Source organism: Oncorhynchus kisutch, linkage group LG7, assembly GCF_002021735.2.
Source record: "Oncorhynchus kisutch isolate 150728-3 linkage group LG7, Okis_V2, whole genome shotgun sequence".
Classification (NCBI taxonomy): Eukaryota; Metazoa; Chordata; class Actinopteri; order Salmoniformes; family Salmonidae; genus Oncorhynchus; species Oncorhynchus kisutch.
This window is the reverse complement of record NC_034180.2, coordinates 47,439,710-47,458,454: the sequence shown is the minus strand read 5'-3', so window position 1 is coordinate 47,458,454 and position 18,745 is coordinate 47,439,710. Positions and strand designations below refer to the sequence as shown.

At 44.3% G+C, this 18,745-nt stretch overlaps 1 protein-coding gene across 2 annotated transcripts in view; it reads right to left on the bottom strand.

Moving 5' to 3' along the window:
* Positions 1-4,877: 4,877 nt before the first annotated feature.
* LOC109893811 (arf-GAP with SH3 domain, ANK repeat and PH domain-containing protein 3) overlaps positions 4,878-18,745 on the bottom strand; it is a 62,412-nt gene continuing 48,544 nt past the window's right edge. Inside the window, exons 20-26 of one of the 2 annotated variants that reach the window (XM_031829199.1) lie at positions 17,251-17,318; positions 14,871-14,978; positions 13,170-13,365; positions 11,243-11,519; positions 9,705-9,936; positions 8,872-9,003; positions 4,878-8,590 (exon numbers count right to left, since the gene is read on the bottom strand). In XM_031829199.1, coding sequence (XP_031685059.1) covers positions 8,513-8,590; positions 8,872-9,003; positions 9,705-9,936; positions 11,243-11,519; positions 13,170-13,365; positions 14,871-14,978; positions 17,251-17,318 — 1,091 coding nt within the window. In that variant the 3' untranslated portion in view covers positions 4,878-8,512. The remainder of the gene's footprint in view (positions 8,591-8,871; positions 9,004-9,704; positions 9,937-11,242; positions 11,520-13,169; positions 13,366-14,870; positions 14,979-17,250; positions 17,319-18,745) is intronic. The other variant, XM_031829200.1, reaches the window with a different exon arrangement.

The following is an 18,745-nucleotide window of genomic DNA, read 5'->3' as shown; positions in this document are numbered from 1 at the left end:
TGAATTAAGGCAATCTGGAATGTGGTCTATTTTCCCGGAGAGTGTGTGAGAATGCTTATTGCTTACCCATGCACATTTTGACATTTAAATCAGATTTTACATCTGTTGGGCAAATGTCTCTCTTCTCTCTCTTTCTCTCCTCCTCTCCTCCCTCTCTCTCTCTTCTTTGAAGTGACGCATTTGGCCTGTCACGACTGGTACAGAGGTAGTAGTCTGTCACCTTGGAGCACCAGAGCAGAAAAACAGAGCCTGCTCAGCATAACTGAAATGGCTCATGACGTAATGACATAATGAGACGATCCATGCATCCTGCAGAGAGGAAGCCAAGGGACCTGATAACAAAACACCCATAACGCTGCTGGAAGCATCAGCAGACAAACGCCATGTGTATTCCATTCTGAATGAAGAACATCCTGGGTTTTAAGTTGAGCTTGTTACAATACCCATATTAAACTTGAGTTATAAGATGGGACCGTGCTGAACGTGACCAGTACCAAGTGTGTCGAGAGACCCCATTGACCAATAGGATGCAAGATCTTCCATCATGCGTCCAAAAGATTGGCTTCTCCTTGGAATGTCTGATGTTCAGGATTTTGTCCTGATTTGTAATCTGTCCTGAAGTGAAGGCTTTAGTGAAGGCTTTAGTTATTTGGTGCAACTCACTTTGCCTGTACTGTCCACTCTGAAGAATGTATGTATTGGTCATGATCTGGATGAGGGAGCTGTACCTTCTCCAATGGGTCTGGATGTACTGTATAATAAACATTGACAGGAAATGACATCACTGTGTTGGCCCCTCATTGCCCACCAATGACAGCAAGATATGCATATTCAACCAGAAACACATTTTTAACATATTTTGCTCGTAGAGAAACACTTTAGGCCTAATACCTGTTAGTTTATAATTCTAGTCATGTTTGTCCCAGAGTACCATGCCGTGTATCTCCAGTCAAGAGAATCAAAAAGCATTAATCTGTAATATCGTTGTGTCATTCACATGGTACATCAAAGCTATGAGACTACAAGGTAGCAATCTGACTGCAGCGTCCACATTGGCAATGTGATTTGATCAAACTTCAGTATAAAAATCATTATTCATCTCCATTTTAAATACTAAATAATAATAGTCATACAATAATACATTTAATTTGTATAGAGCCTTTCATTCCAGAGTTCTCAAAGCTCTACTGAGTACAAAACACTGTATATAAAGTAAGAATAATGGGTTGCTGAGGTCGGGTGCCTGTGGAGGCCAGGTCATCTGATGCAGCACTCCATCACTCTCCTCCTTGGTCAAATAGCCCTTACACAGCCTGGAGGTGTGTTGGGTCATTGTCCTGTTGAAAAACGAATTATAGTCCCGCTAAGTGCAAACCAGATGGGATGGCGTATCGCTGCAGAATGCTGTGGTAGCCATGCTGGTTAAGTGTGCCTTGAATTCTAAATGAATCACAGACAGTGTTACCAGCAAAGCACCATCACACCAACTCCCCCATGCTTCACGGTTGGAACCACACATGCAGAGATCATCCGTTCACCTACTACTATGTCTAATTTTGACTCATCAGACCAAAGGACAGATTTCCACCGGTCTAATGACCATTGTTCATGTTTCTTGGCCCAAGCAAGTCTCTTCTTCTCATAGGTGTCTTTTAGTAGTGGTTTCTTTGCAGCAATTCTACCATGAAGGCCTGATTCATGCAGTCTCCTCTGAACAGTTGATGTTGAGATGTCTGTTACTTGAACTCTGTGAAGCATTTATTTGGGCTGCAATTTCTGAGGCTGGTAACTCTAATGAACTTAACCTTGTGACTGTCCTCATGAGAGCCAGTTTCAACCCAGCGCTTGATGGTTTTTGCAACTGCACTTGAAGAAACTTTCAAGTTCTTAATTTTCTGCATTGACTCACCTTCAAGTCTTTAATTATGGACTGTTGTTTGAGCTGTTCTTGCCATAATATGGACTGTTGTTTGAGCTGTTCTTGCCATAATATGGACTGTTGTTTGAGCTGTTCTTGCCATAATATGGACTGTTGTTTGAGCTGTTCTTGCCATAATATGGACTGTTGTTTGAGCTGTTCTTGCCATAATATGGACTGTTGTTTGAGCTGTTCTTGCCATAATATGGACTGTTGTTTGAGCTGTTCTTGCCATAATATGGACTGTTGTTTGAGCTGTTCTTGCCATAATATGGACTGTTGTTTGAGCTGTTCTTGCCATAATATGGACTGTTGTTTGAGCTGTTCTTGCCATAATATGGACTGTTGTTTGAGCTGTTCTTGCCATAATATGGACTGTTGTTTGAGCTGTTCTTGCCATAATATGGACTGTTGTTTGAGCTGTTCTTGCCATAATATGGACTGTTGTTTGAGCTGTTCTTGCCATAATATGGACTGTTGTTTGAGCTGTTCTTGCCATAATATGGACTGTTGTTTGAGCTGTTCTTGCCATAATATGGACTGTTGTTTGAGCTGTTCTTGCCATAATATGGACTGTTGTTTGAGCTGTTCTTGCCATAATATGGACTGTTGTTTGAGCTGTTCTTGCCATAATATGGACTGTTGTTTGAGCTGTTCTTGCCATAATATGGACTGTTGTTTGAGCTGTTCTTGCCATAATATGGACTGTTGTTTGAGCTGTTCTTGCCATAATATGGACTGTTGTTTGAGCTGTTCTTGCCATAATATGGACTGTTATTTGAGCTGTTCTTGCCATAATATGGACTGTTATTTGAGCTGTTCTTGCCATAATATGGACTGTTATTTGAGCTGTTCTTGCCATAATATGGACTGTTGTTTGAGCTGTTCTTGCCATAATATGGACTGTTGTTTGAGCTGTTCTTGCCATAATATGGACTGTTGTTTGAGCTGTTCTTGCCATAATATGGACTGTTGTTTGAGCTGTTCTTGCCATAATATGGACTGTTATTTGAGCTGTTCTTGCCATAATATGGACTGTTGTTTGAGCTGTTCTTGCCATAATATGGACTGTTATTTGAGCTGTTCTTGCCATAATATGGACTGTTATTTGAGCTGTTCTTGCCATAATATGGACTGGTTGAGAGAATGTCAAGAGTGTCGTCAAGCAAAGCTGTCAAGGCAAAGGGTGGCTACTAAGAATCTGAAATATAAAATATATTTTGATGTTTAAACTTTTTTGGTTACTACATGATTCCATGTGTTATTTCATAGTTTTGATGTCTTCTATTATTCTACAAAATAGTTTTAAAAAAAAAATCCTGGAATGAGGTGTATCCAAACTTTTGACTGGTACTATATATATTACATCATGTTTAATGTGCTATATAATAGTCAGGATGATTGGTGATCGGACACCATCACATACAGCATGACAGCTAAGCTGCTAACATATACTGTATCTCTTAATACTGTACATCCTCTCCACGGCTAAGCCATGTGGCTGATGTCTGTTGCTGTTGTGGGTCCTGTGTGGTTCACCAGTTAAAGCGAGAGCCACACATTGCTGATCCAGGTTTGACTTTTTGATCATAATAAGATTACGTGGACAGGGAGGGACCTGATCCTAGATTTTTTAAAACATTTTATTTATTTCACCTTTATCTAACCAGGTAGGCAAGTTGAGAACAAGTTCTCATTTGCAACTGCGACCTGGCCAAGATAAAGCATAACAGTTCGACACATACAACAACACAGAGTTACACATGGAATAAAAAGATCAGCACAATATGGGTCTACTTCCTGACTGCCTCAGCACCACCCTGACCCTCCGTCCTCTGAGAAATACGGGTCTACTTCCTGACTGCCTCAGCACCACCCTGACCCTCCGTCCTCTGAGAAATACGGGTCTACTTCCTGACTGCCTCAGCACCACCCTGACCCCCCGTCCTCTGAGAAATACGGGTCTACTTCCTGGCTGACGTGGGCTGTACTGTGTTAATCCTAGGGGATTTGGATGAGGGGTTGTAAGGTAAAGTAGGGTTGGAGGACATGGGACATTTGGTTTCAGGTAGGTATTCATTCAATTGAATGTTCTACTTCCTGGTTGCCATCTGGCAGTCCGACAGACGAATCTGGGTTTGGCGGATGCCAGGAGAACTTTACCTGCCCGAATGCATCCTGCCAACTGTAAAGTTTGGTGGAGGAGGAATAGTGGTCTAGGGCTGTTTTTCATGGTTTGGACTGGGCCCCTTAGTTCCAGTGAAGGGAAATCTTAATGCTACAGAATACAATGACATTCTAGACCATTCTGTGCTGTCAAGTTTGGGGAAGGCCCTTTCCTGTTTCAGAATGACAATATCCCCGTGCACAAAGCGAGGTCCATATAGAAATGGTTTGTCAAGATTAGTGTGTAAGAACTTGACTGGCATGCACAGAGTCCTGACTTCAACCCCATCGAACACCTTTGGCGTGAATTGGAACACCAACTGCGAGCCAGGCCTAATCGGCCAACGTCAGTGCCCGACCTCACTAATGCTCTTGTGGCGGAATGGAAGTCCCCCAGCAATGTTCCAACATCTAGTGGAAAGCCTACCCAGCAGAGTGGAGGCTGTTATAACAGCAAATGGGTAACCAACTCCATATTAATGCCCATGATTTTGGAATGAGAAGTTGGACGAGCAGGTGTAGTGCATCAATATGAGCGTGCTTCAGATGATGACATTTATAATCTTTTTAGTTCCAGTATCTAATCAGAATGACTGAGATGGATTGCATGTGTTCTACACTCTCTTATCTCTTTAGTTTTTGGACACCAAAGCCCATTAATATTTTACATTGCTCTCTCTCATGCATTATGTACGAGAACAAAAGTTTAATGCATCAAAACATGTAAATAATTAAATCCATTCTGAAAGTTACTTTTCGTAATACAAATATTGAATATAGTGTAAAAAACACAGATGTTAAAACGGTATTGAATAATCTTGTAACATGGAAAGGACAGAGAGCAAAACACATTTACTATATTACAAATACTTAAATGACAGAAATACTCCATTATATTGATGTTCTATCTTACATTGTCAGCACAGAAACCATGTGAAACAAAGGCTCAACCATAGAGGCAGTTATCTATATAAGGTTTAAAAATGATAAAGACATGGAAGAACAACAGTAAGTGGGCTAGTCTATACTGACTATACTGACTGGGCCATTTGGGGCTCTGCTAGTCCATACTGACTGGGTCATTTGGGGCTCTGCTAGTCCATACTGACTGGGCCATTTAGGGCTCCTCTAGTCCATACTGACTGGGCCATTTGGGGCCCTGCTAGTCCATACTGACTGGGCCATTTGGGGCCCCGCTAGTCCATACTGACTGGGCCATTTAGGGCTCCTCTAATCCATACTGACTGGGCCATTTGGGGCTCTGCTAGTCCATACTGACTGGGCCATTTAGGGCTCCTCTAGTCCATACTGACTGGGCCATTTGGGGCTCTGCTAGTCCATACTGACTGGGCCATTTAGGGCTCCTCTAGTCCATACTGACTGGGCCATTTAGGCTCCTCTAGTCCATACTGACTGGGCCATTTGGGGCCCCGCTAGTCCAGCCCCCATGCCATATTGCCCTACTGACACATAAGAGTCTACAGAACCGAAGTGATGTTCACAAGGAGCATTAACATAACAATGCATTCATTCTGATCCTCAGTCATTCTTCAACACTGCATGATATTAACGTTTCCAACATGCAACAGCTGTTTGTTTTTTTACCTTTGTAGAACAGAGCACAACATGTACTCAACGGTCTGCCCTCACTTTTCAGTCTGTTCCTGGTTCCATTGACAATCATGCACTTATCTACTTACTTGTGTAGGTATTGGCAACAGTGACTGGATCTAGAGAAAGCTAAACAAACCCTCAATAACCCCTGTCTACAGTAGCGACAGGAATGCAAACCGGTGTGAAAACACCTACATGGCTGAAAAGCAACTGATACTTAGGATTTTTATTGTTGTCTGCCCTATTGTAGAGAGCCCTCCACACCCACTGCAGGCGTAGCTTCACTTGTGGACAGATATACAACTGGTTTAAGACGCTTAACAGCCTAAGATCCAATACTGAGTTACACTTTCTCTCAATCGCTATTAGTGGCATTTAAAGCACTTTGAAACCATATTAGGAGACAGAATCCTGGTGCATTAAGTAACACTAGAATATAGTTCTAGAATTTCTAGAATATTAATAGAATCCTGGTGCATTAAGTAACACTAGAATCTAGTTCTAGAATAGTAATAGAATGCTGGAACACACAATGCAATGTATTAATATGCCTTTACTGCAGATTCAGAACATGACAAATATGAATGAATATGAATGGGAGTGGTCAGATGTGAGTATGCACTAGTAAAATGTAATTACACTGTAGAGTTATATGGTGCTCAAGAGACTAGGAAAACAACTAATGTCTCAGTACTAGCTTATGGTTAGCGATATGGAATCCTTCCATCACAATTCATGGGTGTAATAATATCTATTTACAATTCTCTACAAACTTCTCTTTTCTTTACAATGTGGAAGTGTCCAACTTTCCATGCCTTTAGTATAGACCCAGAACCGAGATCTACTGTATGGAAAAAGGCACTAGAATTGGGTCATATTCATTCGGGCAAACTAATATGAAAAATGTGCATTTCTTATTGGACAAGTTCAGGTAGTCTTTTCCTGTTTCAGTCCATTTGGTGCCTACTGAATACAACCCAGCTTTGTGTATTTCACTGCGGTGACAGTCTCTTCCTTTCCTCTGCCGACTGTAGGAAGACAGACTCCTCTGGAGACGGAGAAAACAAAATCACCCAGGCTCCAGCCAGGCCCCCCCCCAGTCAGAGCTGGAGTCTGGCCCAAAACCAGCTTAGACACTGGGGTTCCATTTCAGAGCGACAGCCAGAGAACCCTGGAGCCCCAGGAGACAGGCTGGCAGCCACAAATGCGCTTTCAGTTCCAGGTCGTTCCAGCCCCAGACATAATCGCCACCAGTCACTGAGCAGGTATTCATTGCATCTGGCTCAGAGTCCCGACGTACCGTGACTGACATGGCATGAATCTTTTAAGTCTCCTTAGTTTCCAGGAAGGCAGTGGACAATGCCGGCTATTCATCCTCTTTTCTAGGGCTCCCACAGCACACGATCTCACTCCTCCAGACTCCAGTGTTGTATGTATGTCATTGCCAGGTAATCCAATGGTATGGTTATAATCTCAGACACACGCGCAGGCAGTCTGTATCACAGGTATTCCAGCAGTTATGTGGCTACAGCTGTTGCTCTTATAATTTCCCCTGGGAAGCAAAGTGTGGTAAAAACATCCCTTTAATACCCTGGGCGGTAAGGTGTGGTAAAAACATGCCTTTAATACCCTGGGAAGCAAAGTGTGGTAAAAACATCCCTTTAATACCCTGGGCGGTAAGGTGTGGTAAAAACATCCCTTTAATACCCTGGGAAGCAAAGTGTGGTAAAAACATCCCTTTAATACCCTGGGCGGTAAGGTGTGGTAAAAACATGCCTTTAATACCCTGGGCGGTATGGTGTGGTAAAAACATCCCTTTAATACCCTGGGCGGTAAGGTGTGGTAAAAAACATCCCTTTAATACCCTGGGCGGTAAGGTGTGGTAAAAACATCCCTTTAATACCCTGGGCGGTAAGGTGTGGTAAAAACATCCCTTTAATACCCTGGGCGGTAAGGTGTGGTAAAAACATCCCTTTAATACCCTGGGCGGTATGGTGTGGTAAAAACATCCCTTTAATACCCTGGGCGGTAAGGTGTGGTAAAAAACATCCCTTTAATACCCTGGGCGGTAAGGTGTGGTAAAAACATCCCTTTAATACCCTGGGCGGTAAGGTGTGGTAAAAACATCCCTTTACAGATGTAAAGCACACAGGTATTAGAGGTCAAAAGCGGAGGGAGGCGTTTTCACTCTCTTCTGTCGGGTTGTGAGGGTGGCATTCCTTCCTGTAATATGATCTTTCATCCCTTCTTTCTTTATGGCGACTTCCTTAAGTGCACTGTCTGTATATACAATTACAGTTTATGGGAGTCTCTAGTCATCAGATCACAACACATCAAAGTGGTTCAGAATATTCTCTCACAAGAAATGACCAGGAAAGCGAGCAAGCATTTTTTTGTTGTCTTTGAATTAGTTGCTTTCAAGAGAGTCCATTCCAGCCTTTTTTGTGTCCTAGGTAAGTGACGTAGTAAGGGTAGGGGCTAGGCTAGGCTAGGGTAAGGGACAGGCTAGGGTAGGGGCTAGGGTAGGGTAGAGGCTAGGGTAGAGGCTAGGGTAGGGGCTAGGTTAGGGGCTAGGTTAGGGGCTAGGGTAGAGGCTAGGGTAGGGGCTAGGCTAGGGGCTAGGGGCTAGGTTAGGGGCTAGGCTAGGGTAGAGGCTAGGGTAGCCGCTAGGCTAGGGTAGGGGCTAGGCTAGGGGCTAGGCTAGGGTAGGGGATAGGCTAGGAGCTAGGGTAGGGGCTAGGCTAGGGTAGGGGCTAGGCTAGGGTAGGGGCTAGGTTAGGAGCTAGGGTAGGGGATAGGGAGTCCGGTATATGACTAGTCAGTCCCCAGTTTATGGACATAGTTTACAGGGAATGTCCCACTTCTGGATGGATAGCCCTCGATGTGGCCGACCTGGAGGTACAGAAACAATCAAGATCACTGACCGACTAGATAGAAGATACAGAGGTAATAGATTTGAGATAGACGGACATAAATGAAAGGGCTATGGATTTTGTGTTTGCTCAGAAGGAAAACCCTCCAGTTGCCTTTTTTGTAATAACCTATATAGGTTAAAACATGGTTGGCTTAATACAGAAAGGCAAATAGCTCAACTTTCTATTTTAAAGCTGTGCTTATTAAAAGTAACGACGGATTTACAGAGGTAAAAAAAATAGAGGTGTAGTTCTACTCACCCACCAGTGGGGGTCCTCGGTGGCTGTGACTACGATGACCTCATCCTTGAAGAAGGCCAGCTGGTCCGAGCTGACGGCTCTGCAGTCCACCAGGGCCTTGACCCTCTTCTGGGTAGGCCTCCTCTGAGACACCTGGCGGATACACACGCTACTCCGTCAGGCTCTTGTACATACTAGTGTCCCGCTACTGTATTACAGACAACTGATCTGTACATGTAACCCATTGTCAGTTGGTTGGGCATTATTATCCTGCAACATCACTATTCAATGTGCGCCACTCGCTGCGCCACGGTCTAAGGTGCTGCATCTCAGTGCAAGAGGCATCACTACAGTCCCTGGTTCGAATCCAGGCAGTATCACATCCGGCTGTGATTGGTAGTCTCATAGAGCGGCGCGTAATTGGCCCAGCGTCATCCGGGTTGGGCCGGTGTAGGCCGTCATTGTAAATAAGAATTTGTTCTTAACCGACTTGCCTGGTTAAATAAAGGTTATAGATAAAACATTTTTTAAATGTAACATTTACGTTATTGTGCCTTAAACTGACATTTAATAGTGATGTTGCAGGTTACATGCAGCAGCTGAAGAAAATGTATTTCTATCAGAGTAACCAACAAAAATATATACATTCTTTATATTTCACATCCTAAAATGCATACCAAAAATATATTTTAAATATGGTTTTTTTCTCGTATGGGAGCATTATTTATTTCATTCCATGCTCTTACTAGCATACCATATATAGATGCCATTCTCACTCAGATACCAGTGGTTTTGTTGTCAGTGTTTGAAATGATGCTACAGTATTAGTGGTAAGGTCATGTTGCGTGTCGTACCATAGCGTTTCTGCGAGGGCGCACAGTGATCGGAGAGGAGGTGGATTTGGCCGCAGGTGTGACGCTGGGAGCGGGACCAGTAGGTACCACGCTGCAGTACAGCTCCTCCTGGCTGCCCAGCGCCACACAGCTGGGTGAAGTCACAGCCGAGGTCACGGCCGAGGTCACGGCTGCAGAACACTTCCCTTGTCCTCCGCTGCTGGTTCGCCTGTACGATGTTGTTTTCTCTGAGCTGGGGAGGAGGAGAGGAACAGGTTGGTAAAACACTTCACCTACTCATAGATACATAGGACACATAGAGTACCTACATGGGTCCTGCTGGATTTAGATAGTCTGGATTATCCATCTGTGAATGCTATTAACAGACTGTTTGCTAATGTTTCCAGGATGGACGAAATGTCTGCACTCACAACTGCAAGTCGCTCTGGATGAGAGCATCTGCTAAATGACTCAAATGTCAATGTAAAATGTTACGGTTAAGATAAGAGTTAAGGTTAGTAGATAGACAGTTAATGTTACTGTTAAGATAAGAGTTAAGGTTAGTAGATAGACAGTTAATGTTACTGTTAAGATAAGAGTTAAGGTTAGTAGATAGACAGTTAATGTTACTGTTAAGATAAGAGTTAAGGTTAGTAGATAGACAGTTAATGTTACTGTTAAGATAAGAGTTAAGGTTAGTAGATAGACAGTTAATGTTACTGTTAAGATAAGAGTTAAGGTTAGTAGATAGACAGTTAATGTTACTGTTAAGATAAGAGTTAAGGTTAGTAGATAGACAGTTAATGTTACTGTTAAGATAAGAGTTAAGGTTAGTAGATAGACAGTTAATGTTACTGTTAAGATAAGAGTTAAGGTTAGTAGATAGACAGTTAATGTTACTGTTAAGATAAGAGTTAAGGTTAGTAGATAGACAGTTAATGTTACTGTTAAGATAAGAGTTAAGGTTAGTAGATAGACAGTTCATGTTACTGTTAAGATAAGAGTTAAGGTTAGTAGATAGACAGTTAATGTTACTGATAGTCTGTAGACTCTCCAATTAAAGTGTTCCCATGTCTTTTCATATAATGTCATCCAGTATGCATGTAATTGCAAAGTTTTGTAACATTAATGATTTAAAAAATATATATAATTCATTATTTTGCTCACTAGGAGTTTTTTGGGGACAGTGACAAAGTAGGTGTTCATTACTGTTAGAATGCTCTATGTGCTCAGCTCATAGAGAATTGTTAGGCTTCAACAGCGGGCGCTGTGAGGTCATTTTAGCTGCCAGTAAACTGCTGCCCGAAGGCAGTCATCTTCAGAACTGATGAATTCTCTCTCTTAACTCTAGGGTTGTTCCATTTAAATATAAATATATATATATGTTTGACTATTCATTTCTAACAGTAAGGGAAATCAAATCAAGAATACAAACATTTTACTGTGAAGACCAGGAAGGAGTCTGACATTAGCAGGAATAGAGGGAGTCTATCCGCCATAACATTACTAAACCACACTGATCTCCTACTTTGTCAGTTATGAAAGTATTTTAGGATTACCTGACAGGTCCTATGTGGTTCTGAGGGGAACTACTGTTAGACTTGGTGCTGTCTCTGTCTGAGGACCCTGACCCAGTATTGGCCTGACCCTCCCAGGCTGCGGTCTGTCTCTGCCCCCTCACCAGGATGCCCTGGCCGTGGGGTGATTTGGGTGGTCGTCCCCCCTGACCCTCCAGCATGGGGGAGGGGGGGCTGGACTGGGGGGTTGGGTTGGAGCAGCTGCACCTGCTGCTTACCCCCTCCTGGGTGGACAAGGAGATCTGGGGGTCCGAGCGACCTGGGTGTGCGGGGAGAGAGAGACAGGACCAGGTGAGTGAGAGACAGAGACAGCCATACAAAACAGTCTCTTTCTCAATTTGTCCTTCCTTGATTCCTCACATCCTTGCCTCCTCAAACGGTGAGGAAGATGCGAGGGAAGGTCCTCAATTAAGAAGAAAATGGTATGAAAGGAGATGGGAAGAGAGGAGATGGGAGGAGAGGAGATGGGAGGAGAGGAGATGGGAGGAGAGGAGATGGGAAGAGAGGAGATGGGAGGACATGAGATGGGTTGGCGCCCCCCCTTGGGTTGTGCCGTGGCGGAGATCTTTGTGGGCTATACTCGGCCTTGTCTCAGGATGGTAAGTTGGTGGTTGAAGTTATCCCTCTAGTGGTGTGGGGGCTGTGCTTTGGCAAAGTGGGTGGGGTTATATCCTTCCTGTTTGGCCCTGTCTGTGGGTATCATCGGATGGGGCCACAGTGTCTCCTGACCCCTCCTGTCGCAGCCTCCAGTATTTATGCTGCAGTAGTTTATGTGTCGGGGGGCTAGGGTCAGTCTGTTATATCTGGAGCACTTCTCCTGTCTTATCCGGTGTCCTGTGTGAATTTAAGTATGCTCTCTCTAATTCTCACTTTCTTTCTGTCTCTCGGAGGACCTGAGCCCTAGGACCATGCCTCAGGACTACCTGGCCTGATGACTCCTTGCTGTCCCCAGTCCACCTGGCTGTGCTGCTGCTCCAGTTTCAACTGTTCTGCCTGCGGCTATGGAACCCTGACCTGTTCATCGGACGTGCTACCTGTCCCAGACCTGCTGTTTTGAACTCTCTAGAGACAGCAGGAGCGGTAGAGATACTCTTAATGATCGGCTATGAAAAGCTAACTGACATTTACTTCTGAGGTGCTGACTTGCTTCTGAGGTGCTGACTCGACAACCACTGTGATTATTATTATTGGACCATGCTGGTCATTTATGAACATTTGAAAATCTTGGCCATGTTCTGGTATAATCTCCACCCGGCACAGCCAGAAGAGGACTGGTCACCCCTCATAGCCTGGTTCCTCTCTAGGTTTCTTCCTAGGTTTTGGCCTTTCTAAGGAGTTTTTCCTAGCCACCATGCTTCTACACCTGCATTGCTTGCTATTTGGGGTTTTAGGCTGGGTTTCTGTACAGCACTTTGAGATATCAGCTGATGTACGAAGGGCTATATAAATACATTTGATTTGAAGAGAGGAGAGGGGATGAGAGGAGATTGGAGGGGATGGGAGGAGAGGAGAGACGGGAGGAGAGATGGGAGGAGAGGAGATGGGAGGAGGAGAGGATGGGAGGAGAGGAGGGGATGGGAGGAGAGGAATGGAGATGAGAGGAGAGGAATGGAGATGGGAAGAGAGGGGATGGAGATGAGAGAAGATTGGAGGAGAGGGAGATTTGAGATCGAGCCCCTATTTCAGTGTTTGCAGATCTAATGGAAACAGATCAGATGTGTGTGTTTCCTGTAGGTGTGTCAGGACCAGGATGAAGAGGTGAGACAGCTCTCTCAGCTACGAGACTCAAACACCCACTATAAACTATATTAGACCGCTTTCCAGGGTCTTGTTCATTTAAGCACAAAACGGAAGAAAACTGACTGAAACAGACCTGGGCTTTAATGTTCATGTCAATGCGTGTGTTCACCTCTCATGATGGCTTTAGCGGGCAGAGGGGGCGGGGGCATGAGGACGCCAGATGGAGCACTATTGGGGGGATTACGGTAAAGGAAGTCCACGTTTTCATAGGTCTTACACGCCACGGGGGCGTTGGCGAAGCTCCAGCGGGAGGGCGAGGCTTTGGAGGGCAGAGGGGAGCGTAGGTTCCTGTGTAAGGGGTTCACCTGAAGAGTAGAGAGGAAGGGGGAGATGGTCAGTATATGATGCCAAACATGGCACTGGGGTTTCGTCAAAAACAACCCCTACCCCCTACACCCTTGTGTTCTGAAATAATTGGATAAGAGTAAACAATATGGTTAAAATTCCATCTAGCTTACACCCATTCCCCATTCTAACATCCCCCCCATTTGAACACCCCCACCCCCATTCTTCCATCCCCCCATTCTAACACCCCCTCCATCCCCCATTCTAACACCCCCACCCCCATTCTTCCATCCCTCGATTCGAACATCCCCATCCCCCATTCTAACACCCCCCCGCATTTTAACATCCCCACCCCCCATTCTAACACCCCTTCCATCCCCCATTCTAACACCCCCATTCCCTATTCTAACATCCCCCCCATTCAAACACCCCCGCCCCATTCTAACACCCCCGCCCCATTCAAACAACCCCGCCCCATTCAAACACCCCCGCCCCATTCTAACACCCCCGCCCCATTCTAACACCCCCGCCCCATTCTAACACCCCCGCCCCATTCTAACATCCCCCCATTCAAACACCTCCCCCATTCTAACAACCCCACCCCCCATTCTAACACCCCAACCCCAAACCCCCCCTAATTTTTCCATCCCCCCCATTGTAACACCCCCCCCCCCCGCCCCATTCAAACACCCCCGCCCCATTCTAACAACCCCGCCCCATTCTAACACCCCCACCCCATTCTAACATCCGCCCCATGACTAAGTCTAAGTCGTGCGATAGTGAGGGATATGAGCAGAGTGACACAAAGGTGAAGTGTGGTTGCACCGAGGTAAACACCGAATAAAACTCTAGTGCAGCGTTTCCCAAATCCAGTCCTCCAGTAACCAGTACAGTACACATTTATTTTGTAACCCCAGACACCTGGTTCAACTTGTAACCCCAGGCACCTGGTTCAACTTGTAACCCCAGACACCTGGTTCAACTTGTAACCCCAGACACCTGGTTCAACTTGTAACCCCAGACACCTGGTTCAACTTGTAACCCCAGACACCTGGTTCAACTTGTAACCCCAGACACCTGGTTCAACTTGTAACCCCAGACACCTGGTTCAACTTGTAACCCCAGACACCTGGTTCAACTTGTAACCCCAGACACCTGGTTCAACTTGTAACCCCAGACACCTGGTTCAACTTGTAACCCCAGACACCTGGTTCAACTTGTAACCCCAGACACCTGGTTCAACTTGTAACCCCAGACACCTGGTTCAACTTGTAACCCCAGACACCTGGTTCAACTTGTAACCCCAGACACCTGGTTCAACTTGTAACCCCAGACACCTGGTTCAACTCAATGAGAGCTTGAAGATTAGTTGGCGAATTGAATCAGGTGAGTTTGCACAGGGTTACAATATAAATGTTCTGTTGGGGTCCAGGAGGACTGGTGTATTGGTTGTACAGTGGTTAGTGTGTGTGTGTTTACCCTCTCATCCAGGTCGTATTCGGTGTGTCTGTGTGTGTGTCTGTACCCTCTCATCCAGGTCATCTTCGCTGTCGTACAGGTCCTGGCTCTGTGTCTCCCACATGTACTCCACATGGATCTGACTGTTGAACTTCCCACTCTGGGCCAGCTCTAGCTAAAACAAACACACACACACACACACACACAGGTCAGCTACAAATCCATATTTTGCTCAGATTACAAACATAGCATAGCTAGTCAAGTCATTGCTCCTATCAGTACCTTTAAATACTCAAATATCATCCAGAAAATAAAATAGTATTTTCAAGCTATGGGACAACTGTTAAAACCACTGAAACTTTAGTGCCAGGAACCAGAACTAAATCTTACATGTGCTGGCCAGTGACTTAATTATGCTAACATTTATGTTAAAGTGCAAATTCTTTTTTTTGCTGCAATTTTTTGCAATTTTCAACCTCATTGTCATTATCTTCAGCACAATGTCAGTGTCTACACGTGAAAACAGCGCTTTTCTACGAAATATAAAGTTTAAAAGGTCTACCCTGAAAATCACTTGTTTTCTTACTTGAAATCTTTATTTAACTTATTTTTTATTTTTTTACTACAGATCATAGAAACACGCTGTTTTCACATATGTAGACACGGGTATGGTGCTGAGATGGTGAATGTGAGGTTGAAAAGTGGCGGAGTTGCCCTTTAACAGTCTGTCACGAAACAGTATTGAAACAACAACTTAGGTTACTTCTCCACCTGCATTGCTTGCTGTTTGGGGTTTTAGGCTGGGTTTCTGTACAGCACTTTGAGATATCAGCTGATGTACGAAGGGCTATATAAATAAATTTGATTTGATTTGATTTGACTTATCCGTTATTTCATGTTAAAACGGTGATAATGGTTTTCCAGTAAAAACACAACAAGGACAGGAAATTAACACTTTCTTTCATTACGGACTTGACTATGACAATTCAGCACCTAACCATAATCAGAGACAGTGAGCATGTTATCTATTGTTCCATATAGGATAGGAAGACAGGAAATTGAACGGGGTCAAAGCAGGTTTAGCAGGAAATTGAACGGGGTCAAAGCAGGTTTAGCAGGGGAAAACAGGAAATTGAACGGGGTCAAAGCAGGTTTAGCAGGGGAAAACAGGAAATTGAACGGGGTCAAAGCAGGTTTAGCAGGGGAAAACAGGAAATTGAACGGGGTCAAAGCAGGTTTAGCAGGAAATTGAACGGGGTCAAAGCAGGTTTAGCAGGGGAAAACAGGAAATTGAACGGGGTCAAAGCAGGTTTAGCAGGAAATTGAACGGGGTCAAAGCAGGTTTAGCAGGAAATTGAACGGGGTCAAAGCAGGTTTAGCAGGAAATTGAACGGGGTCAAAGCAGGTTTAGCAGGGGAAAACAGGAAATTGAACGGGGTCAAAGCAGGTTTAGCGGGGGAAAACAGGAAATTGAAGGGGATCAAAGCAGGGGAAAACAGTAAATTGAACGGGGTCAAAGCAGGTTTAGCGGGGGAAAACAGGAAATTGAACGGGGTCAAAGCAGGTTTAGCAGGAAATTGAACGGGGTCAAAGCAGGTTTAGCAGGAAATTGAACGGGGTCAAAGCAGGTTTAGCAGGGGAAAACAGGAAATTGAACGGGGTCAAAGCAGGTTTAGCAGGGGAAAACAGGAAATTGAACGGCGTCAAAGCAGGTTTAGCAGGGGAAAACAGGAAATTGAACGGGGTCAAAGCAGGGGAAAACAGTAAATTGAACGGGGTCAAAGCAGGTTTAGCAGGGGAAAACAGGAAATTGAACGGGGTCAAAGCAGGTTTAGCAGGGGAAAACAGGTAATTGAACGGGGTCAAAGCAGGTTTAGCAGGGGAAAACAGGAAATTGAAAGGGGTTAAAGCAGGTTTAGCAGGGGAAAACAGGAAATTGAACGGGGTCAAAGCAGGTTTAGCAGGGGAAAACAGGTAATTGAACGGGGTCAAAGCAGGTTTAGCAGGGGAAAACAGGAAATTGAAAGGGGTTAAAGCAGGTTTAGCAGGGGAAAACAGGAAATTGAACGGGGTCAAAGCAGGTTTAGCAGGGGAAAACAGGAAATTGAACGGGGTCAAAGCAGGTTTAGCAGGGGAAGACAGGGAGCCAGAAGGAACATAAAGGCTGTATTTGCACTGAGAGTTAACTGTAAAGTCAGGGTCAGTCAGTCCCTTTCTTGGCAAGAGCTCTCAAACTACGCAAATGACTATCACAGTAAAAAACATCGATACGCATATTTATCGATTTAGTGTTTCGTTGTTAATAACGATGATGAACTGTCCACATAATTAGGCTAATCATATCTTCTTCGTTGTGTTTTATATTGTATGATATCGCATTTTATGCTTGTTTCTGCTTAAGTACCAAGATGTTCAAATAAACCTAAACCCAGTCAGTCATGTCTTACCAGTTCCACACACTGGGAGTGCTGCAGTCTCCTGGCGATGTCCAGAGCCGTCTCTCCGGATGAGTTCACTGGATGGATGGATGGAGAGAGGGATGGAGGGAGAGAGGGATGGATGGATGGATGGATGGATGGATGGATGGATGGATGGATGGATGGATGGAGGGATGGAGGGAGAGAGAGAGGGATGGATGGATGGATGGATGGAGGGAGAGAGAGACCAGTTAAGTCTCTGTGGTATCCCTATTGAACCCAGCTTACAAGCACTAAAGGCACTGTGTGTACATACTGTATATACACTGTAGGTGTGTATATACTGTAGGTGTGTGTGTATAGGTGTATATATACTGTAGGTGTGTGTGTATAGGTGTATATATACTGTAGGTGTGTGTATAGATGTATATATACTGTAGGTATGCATATACTGTAGGTGTATGTGTGTGTATAGGTGTATATATACTGTAGGTGTGTGTGTAGGTGTGTCTATACTGTAGGTGTGTGTGTGTGTATAGGTGTATATATACTGTTTATTTTTATTTTATTTTACCTTTATTTAACTAGGCAAGTCAGTTAAGAACAAATTCTTATTTTCAATGACGGCCTAGGAACAGTGGGTTAACTGCCTGTTCAGGGGCAGAACGACAGATTTGTACCTTGTCAGCTCGGGGGTTTGATCTTGCAACCTTCCGGTTACTAGTCCAACGCTCTAACCACTAGGCTACGCTGCCGCCCCGCACCTACTGTAGGTGTGTCTATACTGTAGGTGTGTGTGTATAGGTGTATATATACTGTAGGTGTGCATGTACTGTAGGTGTGTGTGTGTGTATAGGTGTATATATACTGTGGGTGTGTGTGTAGGTGTGTCTATACTGTAGGTGTGTGTGTGTGTATAGGTGTATATATACTGTAGGTGTGTATATACAGTAGGTGTGTGTGTAGGTGTGTCTATACTGTAGGTGTGTGTGTAGGTGTGTCTATACTGTAGGTGTGTATATACAGTAGGTGTGTGTAGGTGTGTATAGGTGTATATATACTGTAGGTGTGTGTGTAGGTGTGTCTATACTGTAGGTGTGTGTGTGTGTATAGGTGTATATATACTGTAGGTGTGTGTGTAGGTGTGTCTATACTGTAGGTGTGTATATACAGTAGGTGTGTGTGTAGGTGTGTCTATACTGTAGGTGTGTATATACAGTAGGTGTGTGTGTAGGTGTGTATAGGTGTATATATACTGTAGGTGTGTGTGTAGGTGTGTATATACAGTAGGTGTGTGTAGGTGTGTCTATACTGTAGGTGTGTATATACAGTAGGTGTGTGTGTAGGTGTGTCTATACTGTAGGTGTGTATATACAGTAGGTGTGTGTGTAGGTGTGTATAGGTGTATATATACTGTAGGTGTGTGTGTAGGTGTGTATATACAGTAGGTGTGTGTAGGTGTGTCTATACTGTAGGTGTGTATATACAGTAGGTGTGTGTAGGTGTGTCTATACTGTAGGTGTGT